This window comes from Haemaphysalis longicornis, unplaced genomic scaffold (assembly GCF_048455015.1).
Source record: "Haemaphysalis longicornis isolate Haplotype H1 unplaced genomic scaffold, Haemaphysalis longicornis Haplotype H1 scaffold_1, whole genome shotgun sequence".
Lineage (NCBI taxonomy): Eukaryota > Metazoa > Arthropoda > Arachnida > Ixodida > Ixodidae > Haemaphysalis > Haemaphysalis longicornis.
In genome coordinates, this window is record NW_027526203.1 from 227572702 (window position 1) to 227591382 (window position 18681).

Sequence of the window (18681 nt, forward strand, 5' to 3'; positions counted from 1 at the left end):
TTCGTATTTTCCTATTTAGCCCGTTCCCGGAATAACGTACTTAGTTTGTGAAACGTTATAAAACACATTTCAGATTTTTTCATTTATTTCCGTTTGTTCACAGCCGCTGCGATAGCAAGCTCAGTACATCCAGAGTCCTTCACTGCTTTTCAAACCTGGGCTTCACTTTTTGAATCTAGAGAAGACGACATTCGGTTACAATTCAAGTAATACCAATGAACAAATCTTTTATCTTTTAAATTACAAAGCCTAACCAACAAATTAACAATTAATAAAAAATAAACCTTTTAAATTAACAAACCAATTAACAAATTAACAATAAATTAACAAATGATCAAACACGTCGCTTATGAAAACGAAAACAGCGAAATACCTAAATGCACTTAACTAAATGTATTTAGGTCGCGAGGGTCGCCCTGCGTCTGCCCTCGTTTGCTCTTGTTCGGTCGACTGACTCTCGTCTCTAGCTTCTTTAGATTCACCCCCAAAACACCAGGCACTTAAGTTTTATTACATTAAAACGACGCCATTCGGAAACTTTTATCGGCCGGAAATATCGGTCAATTCCGGAAAATTTGATGCATACAAGTTTTTAGTGCATGACCCGTTGCCTGTAAGCACATTTTGGGGAACAGTTTCGAAGACGGTAACGCATATGTTCAGAAATTCAAATGGGTTGGAACGAAGTGGGTTCAAATGAGAAGGGTGCTTTGGAAGCGGGTTGTAACGGTAAGGGCGTTTTGGGAACGGGCTGAAACAGGAAGCGCCCAAACGGGAAGGTAGTTTTGGGAACGGGCGCACACGGGCCGGGTCAAGCGGGAAGGGCGTTTCGGGAATGGGTTCAAACGGGAAGGGGTCAAACGGGAATTGGTTCTTTCGGGCTACACCCGGTTAGAGACTGCGGCTGTCCGCTCGGCGGGACCCAAAGGATGCACTCGCCCTTCCACGAGATTCACCCGCATTGCAACTACCAAGTTTCCACGATGCCAATCAAAGCAGCATAGCGGTGTCCTACACCTATTACGCCAGAATGTTGCCTACGCCCGTGGATTTTTCTTTAGATCAGCCGGGCCGATTCACCTATGTGCTAGGTGTGCTTCTTAAAGGAACGCATCAGGCACGTGTTATGCTTGCTGCTCGCGGTTCACCACTGCACAAAAAAAATTGGCCGCGTATATATGCTCCTTTCGTTGCAAACGTCGGCGAAAGACGATAGTCGACTGCCGTCCTGCAAAGTAAAGGCCTCCCTTCTTTTTCCCGCTCACCTCTCGTGCTGGTCCTTTCCCGTCTGGTTCCTCCCAAGATAATACGCTAGAGGGTTGCTCTGGTCCATTTAAATTTACCGCGTTCTACTGCTACAAGTCGGGTGCCTCGATGCCAGCGCTGCCGTACGGCGGAGACGTGCGTGAATTGCAGCACCCTACTACAACATTTATAGAACCTCGATGCCCTACTGCGCGAGCGTTCCAAGCGGAACGTGCATCCCATCTAGTGGAACCTTTCGTTGCTATTGCCGTTTGAGTTCTTAAATGACGCCAGGAAGTAGCGCTGGCAACAGCAGGCGGCGGTTTTCTGCCGTAGATGTAGTATTTCATTTGCTATAGCGAAAACCAAGCATTCATGATTTTTTAATAAAGGAACACTGTAAATACCTCTTGTGTATTGATTTTCTGCCTTACATTTGCGTAATATCTTGATCTTGTTCAACAATGTTGACAATTAGGAACGCTGACACCGAACTTAGACGTTTAGATTTGTCTGTGCGTTTATAAGACTATTGCGCAGCTTCTCTAACACTTTGGCGAATCGAGTGACAGACAGACAGACAGACAGACAGGCCAAAATTTCTGCGTTTACGTAGACCAAGAAATGCTATCGTCTTTAAAAAAAACAAGTGTGCTTATGCGACCACGATGGGGGAATGCGTTAGAGCTTTCCGGACCATAAAGTAGTCACGCTGACGAGGCTACAAGGACAGGTGTTCTCTTGAGTTTCATAACCACTTCCGAATTCGACGAGGTTTTCTAGTCTTGAAAGTTGTTTAATGGGGTTCTCTTGGTGGAGTAAATGCTTTTCTTTCTTTTCCCAACTACTTTGTTTTTTATTTAAAGGAGCCATGAAGACAAAATACAAGTTGGGTTTAACAGAAAGACTGCTTAGTCCCGATAACAATGATACCAATATCATCGCAATCTTCGAATAAATAACGGAGATATTAAAGAAAACGTGTGAAGCAGTCGCGACCCCCTAGCCAATTTCCCGCAACTTTTCTATGACGTCACGGAACCTTGTTTGTGCGATTGGCGGCCGCCTAACTGACCTGTCGCGACGACACATGACTGCACGTCTGTAATGGGGCCTCTAGTTCCATTTGACCGCATCACTTTAATGCTAATGTGCAGTTAACGCACTGAAAATTATGCTTTATTGTTGGCCCGTGTGACGTCATTCTTGCTCATAACACGTCACTGTGGCGCAAAATTTGAAAGTTTTTAAATACTTCTTGCTTTTTTTTCGTTAAAAAACATATTTTTTGGCTCTAATGGAGCTGAGTGAGATACTGAATCCTAGTTCTTTCAAATTAAACGAAGTTGTATTTTCTCTTCATGGCTCCTTTAATTACGTTATAGTTTTTACAAACCTTTCTTCTTTTTCTCCTTTGTCGTGCCACTTTATTCATCGCATCTCAAGTAGCCTGTTCTTCTGTTAACGTGCTAACCTCTTCAGCATTAATTAAAGCTTTCTCTCTCTCTCTCTATCTCTCTCTCTCTCTCTCTCTCTCTCTCTCTCTCTCTCTCTCTCTATTTATCTATCTATCTATCTCTGTCTCACCTTCAATACGTGATCACTGAACCTGTGATTTGGCTCCAGGTCTTTTTATCCTCGAATCGCAAGTCGCACTGACTGATGATTCGAGGAGAAAAAAGATCTGAAGGCGGATCTGAAGTATCGCGCCCGTCCCCTACACCAATTCCAATTCTTCTATAGTTGGTGAATCGTTATCAGCATTTTTGTCTATTTTGCTCTTATCGCTATGAATGTACGCTAACGAGGTTTCGAGGACCCCGGAGAATTCACCTGCGAAGACACGTGAGTAGACACTCACGCTTCTTCGCAGGTGAATTCTCCGGTACACTGTGTGCGCACGTTACAGCTGGACACTGAAATGCGCATGTAAAGTAAACACGAAAAAAATTCAAAGGAGACGCGTGTTAATACAACACATAGCCAAACAACATTTATTGAAAACAAGCGACCATTTGTTTCTATGCCAAGATGAAGAAAAGAATGGGAAATGATGGTGACACATCCGGAACGAAATCAAATCTGAAAATGAAACAACACGTATATACAACAAAGCTCGTTTTAAATATTACTCTTTGTTTCGCCAATAGGATATTGGAAGAAGGCGTTCATCTGTATTTCAGATAAAACCTGTTTGAAGAACGCATCGCAAGAGTTAAATTTATATCTTTTACGACGCTATACTGCATAAACCAGTGGAATGTGTTTGAGCCAGTCGGTATGACATGCTAAGAGACAGTGACGATGTATTAGCCCCCTGAAGCTACAGCGACCCCGTAAACGACTGCAATGGTGGGAAATCAATTTGCGCCTCCCGCCCACCCTTCTAGAACAGACTACAGTAGCCTGTAATTAAATTATTCCATGTCTCGAAGACACTTCGTGAGAAACACTAGACACCAGCGTAAAGAGTGCGTTTGGGATGAATGAAAGTACGACTTGCTTCAGTGGCAATACGGCCATGAAATATGGTATTACGTTGTAAACAAAACTTATGCAGGTCACACCTTTGTCTTCAATGGTAAAACTCGGCGCATCTAAATACATTTTCTACAGTGAGTAACAAACAATAGGCATCGTCCTGCCTTTATGTACAAGCCACTGGGAAAAGAAATGTTGTATTCACCTCAGACACGTGCGATACACACGCCCTTATAAAAAAAGGCAAAAATAATCACCCTTTCTCCTTGCGGTATTTCTCGCAGATCAATGGTAGCAGAAGCGCATTTACCAAACAACGGCATGGACTCATATATACTGCCGAATGATCTTTAGCGTCAGGGATAACGGTTGTAACATCTCGATGATTGAGAAAATTATCAGCGTTTTGAGAAAGGCCGCATCCTCATCCATACATCCGAATACACATGTGATTGTCTTTATGCAGGGAACCGGATTACTGCTTATACTGACAGCTTTGAATGCCGTAACTATCCATTTCCCAAGCCAAGGAGTGGGACAAACAGCTCTACGCGCCAGTTCTGCCACAGAGAAGAAATAACGCTCGGACGGGCCAACCCACTCAGCGGTCTCTCTTTCCGCGTCGAGATCGGAGAGTCGTTTCCCCGTTGCAGGTTCAGCTGAAATTGTTCGGCATTGGCGCACAGTTACCACAGCCGCTGCGTGTTGAGTTACTGAGTTCGGTGCTTGGTTCATGCGACGGCGGTCGAGAGAACCGCTAATTCGAAACGCCGTGTCGACGCGGGCCGTCCGTTCCGTTGGCCACACTATTTTCGTTGCTGTCGAAGACGATACGCGGTATTTGGATGACCGGAACGCCGGTCTGTGCAGAAACCTCGTTTTCTTTCGGGCTGGGTGCAGACGCCTCGTTGCTGGCTCGTGGCCTGCTCGAGGCGCCGAAAAGCAGCTTGTCCAGATTGGTTGTGGGGCCCTCGCAGATGATGTAGGCGAGGTAGCTCAGAAGGTAGCTCCACACAAGCACCCCGAAGAACAGCGTCACCTAGGAGTGAATGAAGGCCGACCGTTGTGAAGCCAGGAATAAGGTTTAGTTCACGACATTATTGCAAAAGTCACGCACCAATAAGCAAAATTCTGTACGCTCCACACCGGTGCTGAGCTCTAGGTTCAAAGTACGGTGCTTCGCGGTTTTCTTCACAGGGCAGTTTTACAGCGAAGCTATCTTGCGCTGTGTTATGACCAGAATTGCGTGCGTCTATTCGGTTAAGTCGACAAAGAATCGCACACGCTGGCTCCAAAGCTAGTGTAAAATGTTCTGTAGCTCTCATTCTAATATTGGTGTCTTTGAAAAACGTGCATTGAAATTGTCCGCTAAGACGACTCTATTACTGCGCGGAATTTTATGCACTTGTCATTATTAGTTAGTTCACAGTGAAGTTGTGAACGTCACAGATTTCCCGTCTGTTGTAGATAAAGCATCGCCAACGTAGGGAATATGGTTACAAGAAACGGCTGTAACTCTTATCTTAGCGAAACTATCTCGAAAAAAACTATGTGAGAAGTAGTTTAAATTTATATAAATCTTATGTTTATGCGGGTTCGTTCGGTCAATATAGCAAGTCACCACATATAACTCAAGGTGCTTTATTTTCACAGTAGTGGAAGGGCTCTCGTTTTTTAAAAATCGACTCACCGACTTACTTTACTTGTAGGCATTTTTTTGCAGCTCGATTAGTATCTTTTACGTTTATTTCTGCACGGTACGCAGTGAACACTGCCCGACATTTTCAGGGACTCATATTTTCAGGGCAGCCACTCATGTAATAGTATATCTAGACAGTTTTTTAGAAGCTAAAGTGCAGCGGTATATTTTCGGCCTGTGTGACACAGAAGGCACAATTTAAGTTTCCCAAACTCACAAAATCCCGCGAATGGCCATCCAGACAGGAGTGCACAATGTCGCGTGTTTAGAATCATAACAGTAAAATGGCAAGACCAGCTGGTTGGTGAACATCCATAGTGGAAACTCAACCGCTAACCGAGAAACGGAAACGAAAGGAAAAGGACAGTTGGATGAATTCCTTTTTTCCTTTTACCCTGTAGTGAAGGGCAGCGGAGATATTCCAAAAGAGGGTGTCATGATCACGTGGTTTTCATAACCAAAATTCGCTAATTAACATTCTAAAAATACTACGCTTGACCGTGGGCTGTAGGTGAATGAGTGGATAGCACAAATAACTACTTATGCTTGCCCACATGTTAGCATTTTATCCTATGGGGCTTAAAGACCACCGTGTGCTGTTTTGGCTTACCGACTTTCTTACCAAGCACCTTATCCTTTCGTGTAACACCTCCCCAATAGTCTCAAAACATTTCCTACAGTTGCGTAACCGTAGGATGGTTGTAAGAGCGAAGCAGCTAAGTTTTTCCTAATTCTTGCTTTCTTGAGAATATTGCAGCGGTGGCTCGGTAACACCCCCTGGTGCTGCTGCTGCTTTTGTACTATCGCTATTACGATCTAGCGAATTCGAGATTCGCCCCACCGCTTCGACGGGTGCATAACCCACGCATCATCCAGATATATATACCAACTCGCACAGATTAGAGCCATTCTATGTTGAATCTGACTTCCGTTATTGCAATACTAGGGTATGCCGGCACACCGACATGCTGTGGCAACGTAAAAACATGTGAGAGAACATTTTAGAGCATTCTGCAATCATAAAAAAACCGTCGCACTCTGCTTGTAAATGCTGACCGGTTGTGAGCTTTGCCAGAACGCAAAGCTCCCAACCCTTGAAACCCACAAGGCCTCAGTTTCTTGTGGTTCTTCATGAAAATGTGAGAAGACCGCCACCCGGCAGAGTTAATCTGGATTTTGCCTCTTTACCCAAAGCGCCTTTTGTCCGAATAAAGTTAAAATGAAATATCTCGTTTTGTACTTCCTCTCCGGTCATGGGTTAGAAGCTGGCTTGTTCTCTTTGTTCGAAACGTTGCTGGGTGGGGAAGCCGAATCCCTGTATAATATAGCATAAAGGTACCTTAAAACAGTTTTTTTGAACTTTTATTGCGAAAGCTTTAGTTAACTCTACATCGAAAATCCGGGGTCTGTGGCTCACAGGCTGTTCACAAGGGGCCACGGCTAAAAAAAAATCACTTAAAAAAATACCCAAACACGAAGTATATACAGGCAAGGCGTTCCGAACTATTGAAACTGCTGGCATAGATCATACGTTTCGAAAGTGTTCAGCGCAAAAGAACCTGAGGAATGTTTGAAGCAAAATGTAGGTACCACCGAGGTACCACCATTGTTTTCATTCGTAATACACGTTGAATATTTATTTATTTATTTATTTATTTATTTATTTATTTATTTATTTATTTATTTGTTTATTTATTTATTTATTTATTTATTTATTCATTTACCCTAAAGGCCCTTACGGGCGTTACATAGGGGTCGCAATGAAAAAAAGAACATATTGCAACATTAAAAACAGCAACACCCAAAAAAATGCGAATACAAATACATTCATGTCGAAATGCATAGTTTCAAAAAAAGGGTACACAAAAGGCGCACTACAGTTATCCAATTCCTAAAATGCGAGGGATAAAAAATGACCCAGGTTCAAAATAACACAAACATCGAACATTGAACCAATCTAAGAGGTTCAAAAATGACACAAACACTGAAAAATGATTTATACATTGAGGAATAACTGCAACTCTTTGATAAAGGAGTCGTGATTACTGAGGGTGACGATGTTACCTGGGAGCTGATTCCAGTGACGAATAGCAAGTAAGAGGGGCGAAAAGAAAAATAGGTTGGTACGCGCGAATATTGGTTGAAATTTGAATGCATGATCTAAACGGGAAAAAACGCAACCAGCGGGTCTTATGTGCGAGGTAGCGAAAGAAGACTGGCTGTGGTATAGCCTATGCAAAACCGATAAAAGACTATAAAGCCGGCGTTGTTGTAGAGGTGGTAAGTTCAGGGATTGTTTCATTTCTGTTATACTTGATGTTCGTGAGTAGTTCCTGAGAATGAATCGGGCAGCTTTATTTTGGAGTGCCTTAAGTTTATTTACGAGATACGACTGATGGGGGGTTCCAGATTAGCGCTGCATATTCAATCTTTGATCGAACAAGTGTTTGGTAGGCCAGAAGCTTTGTGGATGTGTTAGCTGAATGCAGATTGCGCCTAATGAATCCGAGTGATTTAGAAGCTTTGCTGGTTATTGTATCGATATGGTGATTCCAGGTTAGATCAGACGTTATGTGGACCCCCAAGTATTTTACCATGGTTACGGTTTGTACAGGCAAACTATTGAGAAAATAGTGACGGGGCTCAGACGCGCTAGTTTTGGTAAATGTTATGGCGTTAGTTTTGGGCACATTTACTTCCATCTGCCAATCCCTACACCATTTCGTCAGTTGATTAAGGTCTGCTTGCAAGGATAAGAAATCTTGGGGGTTTTTAATTTGCTTATAAATGACGCAGTCATCCGCAAATAATCGGATAGTAGAAGAGATATTAGTATTAATGTCATTGATATATATTAAAAATAAGATAGGACCCAAGACTGAGCCCTGGGAACACCGGAAGTTACTTGAGCTAAAGAGGAGGAATGATCATTAATGGTTACTGACTGAAACCGATGGGTTAGGAAGTTCTTAATCCACCTGTTAATCTTAGGGTTGATATTAAGAGCAGAAAGTTTTTTCATTAGACGGATGTGAGGGACTTTGTCGAAGGCCTTGGCGAAATCTATGAATATAGCATCTATTTGTGAGGACGAATGTACTGCATTATGGAGATCAGTCATTAATTCGAATAACTGAGTTTCACAACAACGGCCTCTCCAAAAACCATGTTGGTTAGAAAAAAAGAAGCTCTGTTTTGTTAGGTAGCTCATTACGGCAGATGATATTATGTGTTCTAGAAGTTTGCAAACTATGCTGGTTAAGGAAATCGGTCTGTAGTTAAGAGGCACAGATGGGTCGCCTGACTTGAAGATGGGGATAACACGGGCAATTCTCCAAGCAAACGGTACGCATCCTGTGTCTATCGCTTGCTGAAATAAAGCAGCTAAGATCGGGGATATGACCACTTTAGTCATTTTTAGTAGTTTGGTGCATATTTCATCGGGGCCTGGTGCAGAGTTGGTCGGGAGTCTATCAATGGCTGCAGCAATACCCTCCTGAGTGATAAGCAAGTCATCCATTGCTGAATCTAATGACTGTAAAGTAAGAGTGGCTGGTAATGGGCTTTCATTTGTAAACACAGAACAAAAAACAGAATTGAATTCCTCTGCAGCCTCTGATGAGGAAAGGTCTGTACCATTTTTAGACTATGATATGGACGATGATGATGAGTACTTTGGATTTATCACTTTCCAAAATTTTCTCGTGTTGGTCTGCAGTAGGTTTGTTATATCGTTGTTGAAAATTTTTTCCTTGGCTGCCTCGATTTCTGCTTTGCACAGTTTAGAGTGTTCTTTGTAGCGCTGGAAGATGGGGAAAAAAAAGGCTGAATAGGGTGTCAAAGAGAGGCGGGAATAAAACAAACATAAAAACCAAAGATGTGAGTTGAGTTGCTCCAAGCTCAACAAAAACAAAAGATAAGAAAACGACGCGCACTGTCCCAACAGATGGCACGTAAGCACTGCGGTCGCTAGTAATATGAATAGACTAAACCTGATTAAAAAAGGGTGGCCAGTGACCTAGGGGAAAAGCCTAATTCTAAATTAAAAGGAAAAGTCTAATAGGATAAAAGAGTGTCTGCATGAGGAGGACATGGGTGACCACGTAATTTTTCTTAAAACCCCAAATGCTTTGAGAGTATGCTTTTAACTATGCCTATCAGTTAACTGGGTTATGACACTCCACCGCCCGACAGCTGTATGATCGGCAAACCGCCTCATACCCGGGAGCACATCACGCCGGCTCGTTGCTCTCTGTTATATTCATGTAGGGCCCCTCATGCGGCCTCGTTGCACCGACTGCTCGCCACTAATCCCCCCAATCAATACGCAGACGCCACGAAGTACCCTTCAAACCGAGCCTATGCCATCGCGGTAGTTTGCCACGTCTTTTAGCACCTTTCGGCAGCAACTATCCGCACCACTACCCCACTACCCCCCTACCCCCCCCCCCCCCCCCCCCAGCGGCCATAGAAGCAGCCACTACCGCCCTAGACTACGTCACTAACTTGGTCGTACGAAGTCTGCCGTTCCTCTCACACCTGTACGTATCATTGAAGCCCACCCCAACCTTCCCGACATCTACCTCACCTGGAATCCGTCGCACCTCTCCGGACAAGGTCCGGTTCACGTTGCACACTGCGAGCATGCACGCCATCCGTTTCCGACGGCAGCCACATCGCCCAGAAATCTCTCTCCCCTCCCAATCTCTTTACCTCTATCGCCACAAGCTTGCCTCACTAAGCGCAATCCTTTGCCTTTCGATCTCTTCAAAGCAACTCATACCGCACTGTATCGTGACTGAAGCGGCTGAAGTGGTCGCAACCCTCCTGGTTGCGCCCACCGTGCCCTAATCCTTTATGTTAATATAAGTTATTTCTCTCTCTCTCTTGCTAGAGCCCCAGAATAGAGCCACGACCAGGGCATACCGCACTAAGGTCGCCCCAGACAGCGCTAATGCCCAGTCATCTAGCCCTAAACTTGCTATCATTGATAAAATGTTCCTGCAACTTCTTCAAACACCTTTTTTAGCTTTTTTTCAAATCCTAGAATGCTTTAAAAATTAGTAAAAACACGTCCAATACTTCGAATATACGGTCAGGATGAACAAAAGCAATATGTATTACTGCTCTGCGCGCACTAGATAATTTAGAAACTCCCTTTGAAGATTTTCCTCTCTTGTATGGTCTGCTCATTGTTTGCTGGTTTGAGTGACGTCCCTCAAGCCATGCCGCGGCTATTGGCCATCTTCCTTTTTGCTGCAGCCATAGACGCGTTCGATAGTCACTTTAGCGAAAGTAACAACAAAGCAAAGGAGCAACTGAAAGGGTATCTGCAGCAACGAAGAAATCGCATAGTCTTATTATTAGCTTGCGGTTCCTATAGCTTTCGAAGTGCTTCGAGGCACAAAGAGAAGAGTGAAAGCGTTTACCGGCAGCGCTGGCGGGGACGTTGAAGCAGCACTGCCTACTCTCGCTTGCACAGCGCCTCGCGAAACCGGTGACGCTACTCCAAGGGTAGTAATAAGAAAACGACCGTTATAAAAATCACGAATTGGGCATGTGTACACGATTTCAAGTTTTACGTTACAATGAAAAATTACGTAAACATAAAATCTCGTGCAGAAGCATCGAAAGGTAATCGAACGTAAGCGAACAGCCCGAAGAACAAGCCAAGCGAAGCCGACGACAGATGCGAAAGTCCCTTTCCTGGCGTAACATAAGAGCTTTCTGCAGCGGCGTTTCTGCTCGTGCTTGTTGCAAATGAAGCAGGAGTACAAGAAATGCTATAAAAAACACGGCAAGATTTATTGTGCTCTAATTCCAAGAGCTAAGTTGAACGAAAATGTTAAACGAATGTTATTTTCAGGTGAAATAATAAGTAAAATTTCCTTTCGGTGGTGTCACCGTCAGCCATGTTTATGTTAATATAACCTATTCATGCAACAACTATATAACCTATCCATGCAACAACTTTATTAAGTGCTATCAGACGACAGTAGCACACCGCCGTACAAAGGCATCTCGTAATTACCCCAATTTGCCACTGTCTTGATTCGGCCCTTCTTTGTCATTAGTGAGGCAAATAAGGGCCTCTCTATGCCCCCCACCCCTCTACCTGATTCCCTGCCATGCTCCAACTCTTGCCCATTCCCTGGTTATCTGCTTTCCAATCAGGGTGGTTCCCCTTTGGACAGCTCGGCGGATCTGGTGTTTAATATAGTCCAACGTCACTTTGAACTACACTAACGTCTCACCAACTTTACAGTTATATTTGGGCTTTTTGCTAGTGATCTCCAAGGCTTAACATATGTGTTCCAATCATAGGCTATTTGGGCATAAGGGACTTTTTTATAAACGGGTTTCATAAGAGCTAAATGGTCTGCCGTACTTGTGATAACCCAAAGTGATCCTATTTCGACCTTTTGAATCAGCTGCAGGCTAATGCTGTTTTTAGCGCAAATTATCTTTTATATATTATCTTTACATATTATCTTATAAAATTAGATTATCTTTCAGCAAGGAATATGAGAAAGCATAAAAAATCCACGTATCATTGCTATGTGTTCTTACCAAACTGAAATGCGCGAAGAATATCCGCTCTCTGGAGGTGTGCAGTATGAACTCGATGAACGGGAAGTGGATGAGGTAAACCGCAAAGGACAGCCGGCTCAGGGGGACGAAGGCGCTCCAGGAGAGGAAACGAGACACGAACCCTGCGAGCGGCAAATGCGGGAAAGCTCTCCATAAATTGTGGGATACGCTGGTCCTTCGACGCCCACAGCACAATTAGATCTGGCACTGTGCAGCATGAAACAGCACCATCATGCTCCTATGGCACACAATGCCGCTATGAGACGTCTACCAGGCTACGATACGGTTCAACAGACATAAATCCTAACAAGGGTGTTGTGCCGCCTTGAACACAATACGGGTCATTTTAACCTTCAAAAATCAGAGGCGCACCCGAATTTTCGGTATACAAGAGGCTCTAAATATCAAATACGAATGTTCTGGCATGACAACGCCCGTGCATTAAACTATTTTCTTGAATCGTGTATTTCCAACAACACACTCCAATGAGGTGCAACTGTTATCAAAGGAACAAAGTACACTAACGAAGATGCCAGTACTGTTTAACTCGGAAACTGTGTTGCAAGCCCTTTTAAAACGCACGCTTTTAAATGCGTAAAGAAATAGAGCACACCCAATTTTTTAGTCACATTTGTCGGGACTCGGTATTAGATAAACCTGCTCCCTCAAGCACAGCTAGTAAATAGCCCCGTTTACATTGACCCGACGAGGGCGCGTTGAGTCGAAATAAACAGGTTTTTTGGACTCGACACCCCCATGTATAAGCGGACGGGGTGGGTCAGAGAGCCGTCGCGGCGAGTCCAGTCAACTCGGAGGCAGGGGGTGGGTTAGCTCGCTCGTCGGGCTCAGTCAGCGGGCCGCGGGGAGCAGAATACCGTATTTGCGCGGTTCTAACGCGCCCCCAATAGTAACGCGCGGGTAACTTCGCGCTGGAAAATTCGAAAAAAAAAAAATGTGACACTGACGGTACTGCGCAGATGGAAAAGACATGACACAACGTACCTGGAAGAGGGAGATTTTATTTGGCATGCAGCTCTGGAAGCCAAAAATGAATTGTGCTTCACAAGGTTGCTTATCCAGCTGCTGCTGGAAATAAAGTTATAGCGAGGAACACGGAAGTTGCTTGCGATTTCAAGTGCCTTGATCTTCATAATTCTAAGCGTTAGGGGCTAAGCAGAAGCACAAAAAAATGTGCAACAGCTGACCAGGGTATGCGGCATGCCATTGAGGAATCAGTGCGCCGAAATTCACTCACGTGGTGTTGACGGATTGTTTTTATTGGATTGAGTTGGATTTTGCGGGTACTTCGTGTCCGTTGCGCATGGCAATGCTGCTGGTCCCTTTAAAGCCTATTTCGGTTTTGAGCCCGATTGTAAGCGCACACAAATATTAAGCTACCTTTTAGCAAAAGAGGGTGCGCGTTAGAATCGTGAAAATACGGTAGCCCCTTTTCCGTGAACCCCGCCGCTCCCCTCACCTCGATTCTTTGGACGGGTTCATATAAACTCGGACGCGTCGAGGTAAGCTGAACCCGCCACTCAACTCACCCCGCCCCCGTCGCGTCCATGTACACGGGGCTAATGTGCATTAATGCGAAGTGGGGGGTAGCAGCCCTGCGGAAGTTTTTCGGCATGAACGGGAAGGGCTGCTTTGGCCGTAGCGAAAAATTAGATAAAACCGGTCTTGCGGCCCCGGTTCGTTTTGTTACGTAACGCTAGGCCTTGCGTAACCACACACACATGGTTCCCAAAGTCGCAGGCAATAGTTTAGCTGATGCCATTTAAGCAGATACAAATTTCATGGTGTTGTATTACCAGATGCTTGTCAGTGGTTTCCATTGGATTGTCTTTATAGTGCACTGTCAATGATGCTTGCCGATGGACACGCCTAAGAGCAGGCTTTTAACGAATAAGCATCTTTAGGCCACTTCTCCCAAAAATTGTCACACTTTGATAAGTAGGGGTGTATGGGCGGCGGAAAGCGGCTGGAAAGAATGCTTACGCACTATGCGAAAATTGTCACTTAGGGTTTATTTCCTTTTTTTTTGGGCTCTAACATTATGCAAACTTAAACGCTAAGACCTACTCTGCGACCTTTTTTTTTTTTTTTTGTGGCGTACACATTTTTAGCACATTACGAGCTTAAGTGATTCGCATTGTTGCTGTTTTCACGCTCCTCTTTGTAGGCAGTTCCTTTACGCTTCGTTCTGGTTTAATTAGGCTTGACATGCAGCATGCAATAGGAATGAGGCGTTTCTTGGTCTTTTACCTTTAGACCTCAAGACCTCCCATGACGTCCACGGAAGCTTCTAGCTTCTTAAAATACTGCGAACTTTTGAAAAGAAGCCATCGTCGGCCATTTTTCGCTCCCGCTTGATACGGAAAACCTGCTCCTTTCCATCTTCGTTTATCGAGAATACTCACAGGTGACGTATGCGTACTCATATGCGCGTTCTGAGCGCTCTTTGGCTGTGCCTTTCTACGCTGTAAGGTAACATTGAGTGCACCGGAGTGCCGCGGTCACTCGGTTGCGGTAGTGAGCAGCACGCGGATTTATCGACACCTCCACTTCTGGAGCCCCGAGAACACGAGGATAAGAATAAAGCCCCTCCGTCACGTTACCTATGTGGCGGGCTAAAGCAGTATGGGGCCTTGAACATGGCTTGCAAAGCAAATAACGCAGCTAATCCAATGCATGCACCAGCGGGCTGCGATAGAGCAATCGCGGAGTCTGCGGTCGAAATTCCGACAGAAACATCATGACAGCACCTTCATTTCCGTAGCTCTTGGGAAATAGAGAGGGGAGGGCAGGTTGGCGCCGGTCATTCAGGGCGGCAAACGAGAGCAGTATATAGGGGGGCTTCCTATAACCAAGAAATTAAAAATCTGGATTCATGGCTCACCCTACTCGGTCTACTGCGGAGGAATGGCGAGGTACCATTAAACTAAATGCGCGAGTATCCCACGGTGCTTTGAATATAGCATCTAACCCATTCAATATGCCTGATAAACTTGCATTATGTCTGTTATTTTCGGTGAGCGCTCATTAGTCTGCAGGAATATCTTCCTGTACCGCGGGCTCCTGATACAGAGAGTCGCGATTAGCCCCCGCCACGGAACAAGTAGCCTCCGCGCACGGCCGTTGCCTGTTCGTGCCAGAAAAGCGACGACAAACGGGAGATGTTAGGATGGAATCGGCGCGGTCTCGCCTACGCCGCTACTGGTGCTGACCGTCGGACGTGTGCCCGCGCTTCTCCGCTACCTGTACATCGCGGTTACTCAAGAGACCCAGTGCAAATCACCCCCCCCCCCCTATCTCCCCAGGCATGCATAAAGAACTGTCGTTCAAGAAAAGCCAAAGTGAGTGGCCATTTAAGAGCGCTCTTTGGTCATCAGCCATTCCAGATCAGACTGCGACGCTTCAGTCAAAATGGAAATATTGTATGATGTCTTGTCCTCTGCCGAAACCTAAGCTCGCAGGCGCCTGATGTCTTTCATCGGATGAATGTCCTACAGTGCAGCCCCAGCACGGTACCAAGGGTCACATCATAGGCTTACTACAAACTAGCTCATTGGACACTGCACCACACCTTATCCGCCATGCTCGCGTACTTCCGTTTCAGCTTTTTTATTATTCAGCATGGGACTAGGATCAATGCAGCTGTATTAAAAGTTTCCTAGAGAGCTTTTTTTTTGGTATTAAGCTGCCTTTAATTGGTAATTTATTTACGGAGTGAGTTTTACGCTGAAAAATATATTGACAGAGGTGTAGTTACATTGTTAAACTGATGACCAACTAATGAAATGCGGAAAAGGCAGCAAATTTGAGCATAGCATCAAAGCTAGGTGTGAGCTTTTCTTTTATTCGACGTTTCTTCACCGTGAAATTCAGATACCTCTTCCAGCCTTCCTTTCGCAGTGCCAGAACAAAAAATACAATTCACGTGATAAAATAAGGCGCCTATTTCCTACTGATCTTTCGACAGATAACAAGAGAACATATTTTCCTGGATATTCAGGCATTCTTCTGACCTGCATTCAAAGCCCATCTATCTCGGTCCAGTTCGATAAGGTCACGTGGACAGTGTAACGGATAACCAGGGTCCAAAAATGAGATCACAACTCTACAGTAACACACGGGAAAGCATGGTAGCAGTTGGGCATGGCTTTAAACTTGTAATGTTAAGTACACTAGCTTCACTAAGCCGCATCCGAGACTGAAACCGGTGAATAGGAGTTCGCGCTGGTAATTACACATAACGCACGATGAAATCTGAGGGAAGAAATTTTACATGTACGGTTATGGTGTTCTTTACTTGCAACGGGGGTGAACTGAACAAAGCTGGTCAACACAGATCCCTCACACAATCGGTATCATACTGCTAGCGCTAACCACACCGTATTCATGTGAATTGTCGCCGGTCATTTTTTTCTTTACTCCTCACTCGGGACGACTTTGACGCCTACGAATAACTTTTCTATGCGGAGGGGTGGTTGGAGTGAAACGTGGGTTGATAGGCACCTCGTGTGTAGTAGTTCATAAAGAAAAACAGCGTCCCACCTACCTCCACGTCCTGACATGCAAGCCAAGGTTATCCACCCGAGGAACAGCGACCACATGATTCGATCGAAGAAGGCTGTGGACATCCTTCCCATGGTTGTAGTTGGAGCGTCACCGCTGTAGAATGTAGCCTTTATTAACACGCAGCAGGCACCGAAGAGGAAGGTTACGACCCACCCGATAGCTTGAACAACCTGCAAAAAAGAAATAAATCCGGGATTCGTGTTATTCCTAAAGGGCATCTCAAACGCTTTAGTTTGCAATTAGGAAGCTCCATGGAAGATGTCAATTCAACACCCCCAGTCGTTATATGAAGATTCCACCAAGTATATGAGCCAAATGTTACTTATTTGCGTTTATGAGGTCTCTTGCTCAAAACAAACTCTCTGCAAACGTTTTCTTCCTTCCCTGCGTTACTCAGCGACCTGGCCTCCCTTGTTGACTCACGTGCACCTATATAAACAAATATTAGTCTACCACCACCCACGGCAATGGCCAATAATGAAAATAAAAATGACAAAGTATGCCAACTATTAGACCAATCAAATAATTTTGCCCTAAAAATGTGCTCCACGCTATGACGTTACGCAAATCAAGCATGACATTTTGCATTGAACAATGCTACAGTGTAGATCCCTTTTCCCAGGGAAATCCTGCATGGCTATGATCTTTTCGGCGCAGCGAATCACCGTTGACCAGCTTTTGGCTAAGCAGAATCACCTAATTATTTTGCAGCGTTGCGTCAGAGCGTCCGTATCGCCGTAATTGGACAATTTATTTTACAGTGAAGCCGTTAGCATCTGATTGGTCGGAAAATTTCGTGTCGTAAACAAGGAACCCAGAGAGGACCCAGCAGTCCTCGCCCAAGACGCCGAGCGCAGGCGTCAGGCTAACCAGGCGTGCAGCACACAGCTCAGTATTCGTGCAAAGAAAACCTACAAAACAAGCATCGAAACCGCATGATGGATGATAAGGCACCGGTGACAAATGAGAACCCCCGAACCACGTCTTCTCGTAAATATTAGGTTTGCAGCTGCTCCTGAAAGGAGGGGAGGTGTGACGTCATTCGAAAGCTCGCGCATGCGTCAGGCTAGGCACGACCCAGGAGTTGTCGCCTGAGACGCGGAGCGCATGCGTCAGGACCGAGGATCTGCCGCCAAAGAAGCGGAGGGCAAGCGACAAGTCCGCCGAGACAACGAGGAACATTTAATACCCTGCCCCAGCAGCATGTGTAGTGGTTTACAACAGTTGCGCCGGACATCCACTTTCGCGGGGTTGGATGTCGTCCATTTTGCAGTTTCAACAATAAAAGTAGCTTGAAAACGGTGCCACAATCCATTGCAAGGATTTAAAAATGTATTTGCCACGTTGAATACATCATGGTGAACTGTCCTGTGCTGCCGACAGCCATGGCTTTGAAGTGCTTCCACGCACGAAGGAAATAGAGAAAACATTAAAAATCCGACCTACTGCAAACCGTTCTAAATGCTACAGCCTTCATGGCTCACCAGGTTGAGCACCAAAGCCTGCAATAAATCCCTTTGGTTCATTTTCCAGACTCGAGTAACCAATAAATGTGATATAAGCGGTGCACTAAGCAGACGTAGTGGATCGGCATATTATATGACAAAAACGTTCGTGTGCTGTAAGATCACGCTGTGTAAAATGTCGTTCATGAAGTGCGCAGTGTTACTGTTCAGATCACATTTGTGAGGTAAATGGTATTTCGGGCCACTTCAAAGGCCTATATTCCGGGATTCATCACCCGACGCGGTGGGGCAACGGCTAAGGCGTTGTGCCGCTGATTCCAAGGAGACGGAGTCGATCTCAGCTGCGGTGGCTGCTTTTGAGACGGAAGCGAAAAGCTAAACCGTCCGTGTGTCGTGATTTCGACGCACGTTAAATATCCCCAGGTGGTCGAACTTAATCCGGAGCCCTCCACTAACACGCGCCTCATACCCGCTTCAGTTCGTTGAACCCCCCAAATTTGAAACGATTCATCGCAGTGATTGGCTACAAACATGAATTGTGGGGAAGCGACCACATGGGTGTTGTTTAAAGCGTACACTTCACCCACGTTAAGCTTCGAATCCTTGGATCTATAG

The 18681-nt window shown here is 45.1% G+C and overlaps 1 protein-coding gene across 1 annotated transcript in view; it reads right to left on the reverse strand.

The window, feature by feature from the left end:
• Positions 1–3212: 3212 nt before the first annotated feature.
• Positions 3213–18681, reverse strand: part of LOC144142507 (nose resistant to fluoxetine protein 6-like) — a 61203-nt gene continuing 45734 nt past the window's right edge. The window contains exons 13-15 of the mRNA XM_077674067.1: positions 16581–16770; positions 11996–12138; positions 3213–4765 (exon numbers count right to left, since the gene is read on the reverse strand). Of these exons, the coding sequence (XP_077530193.1) occupies positions 4484–4765; positions 11996–12138; positions 16581–16770 (615 nt within the window). The 3' untranslated portion in view covers positions 3213–4483. The remainder of the gene's footprint in view (positions 4766–11995; positions 12139–16580; positions 16771–18681) is intronic.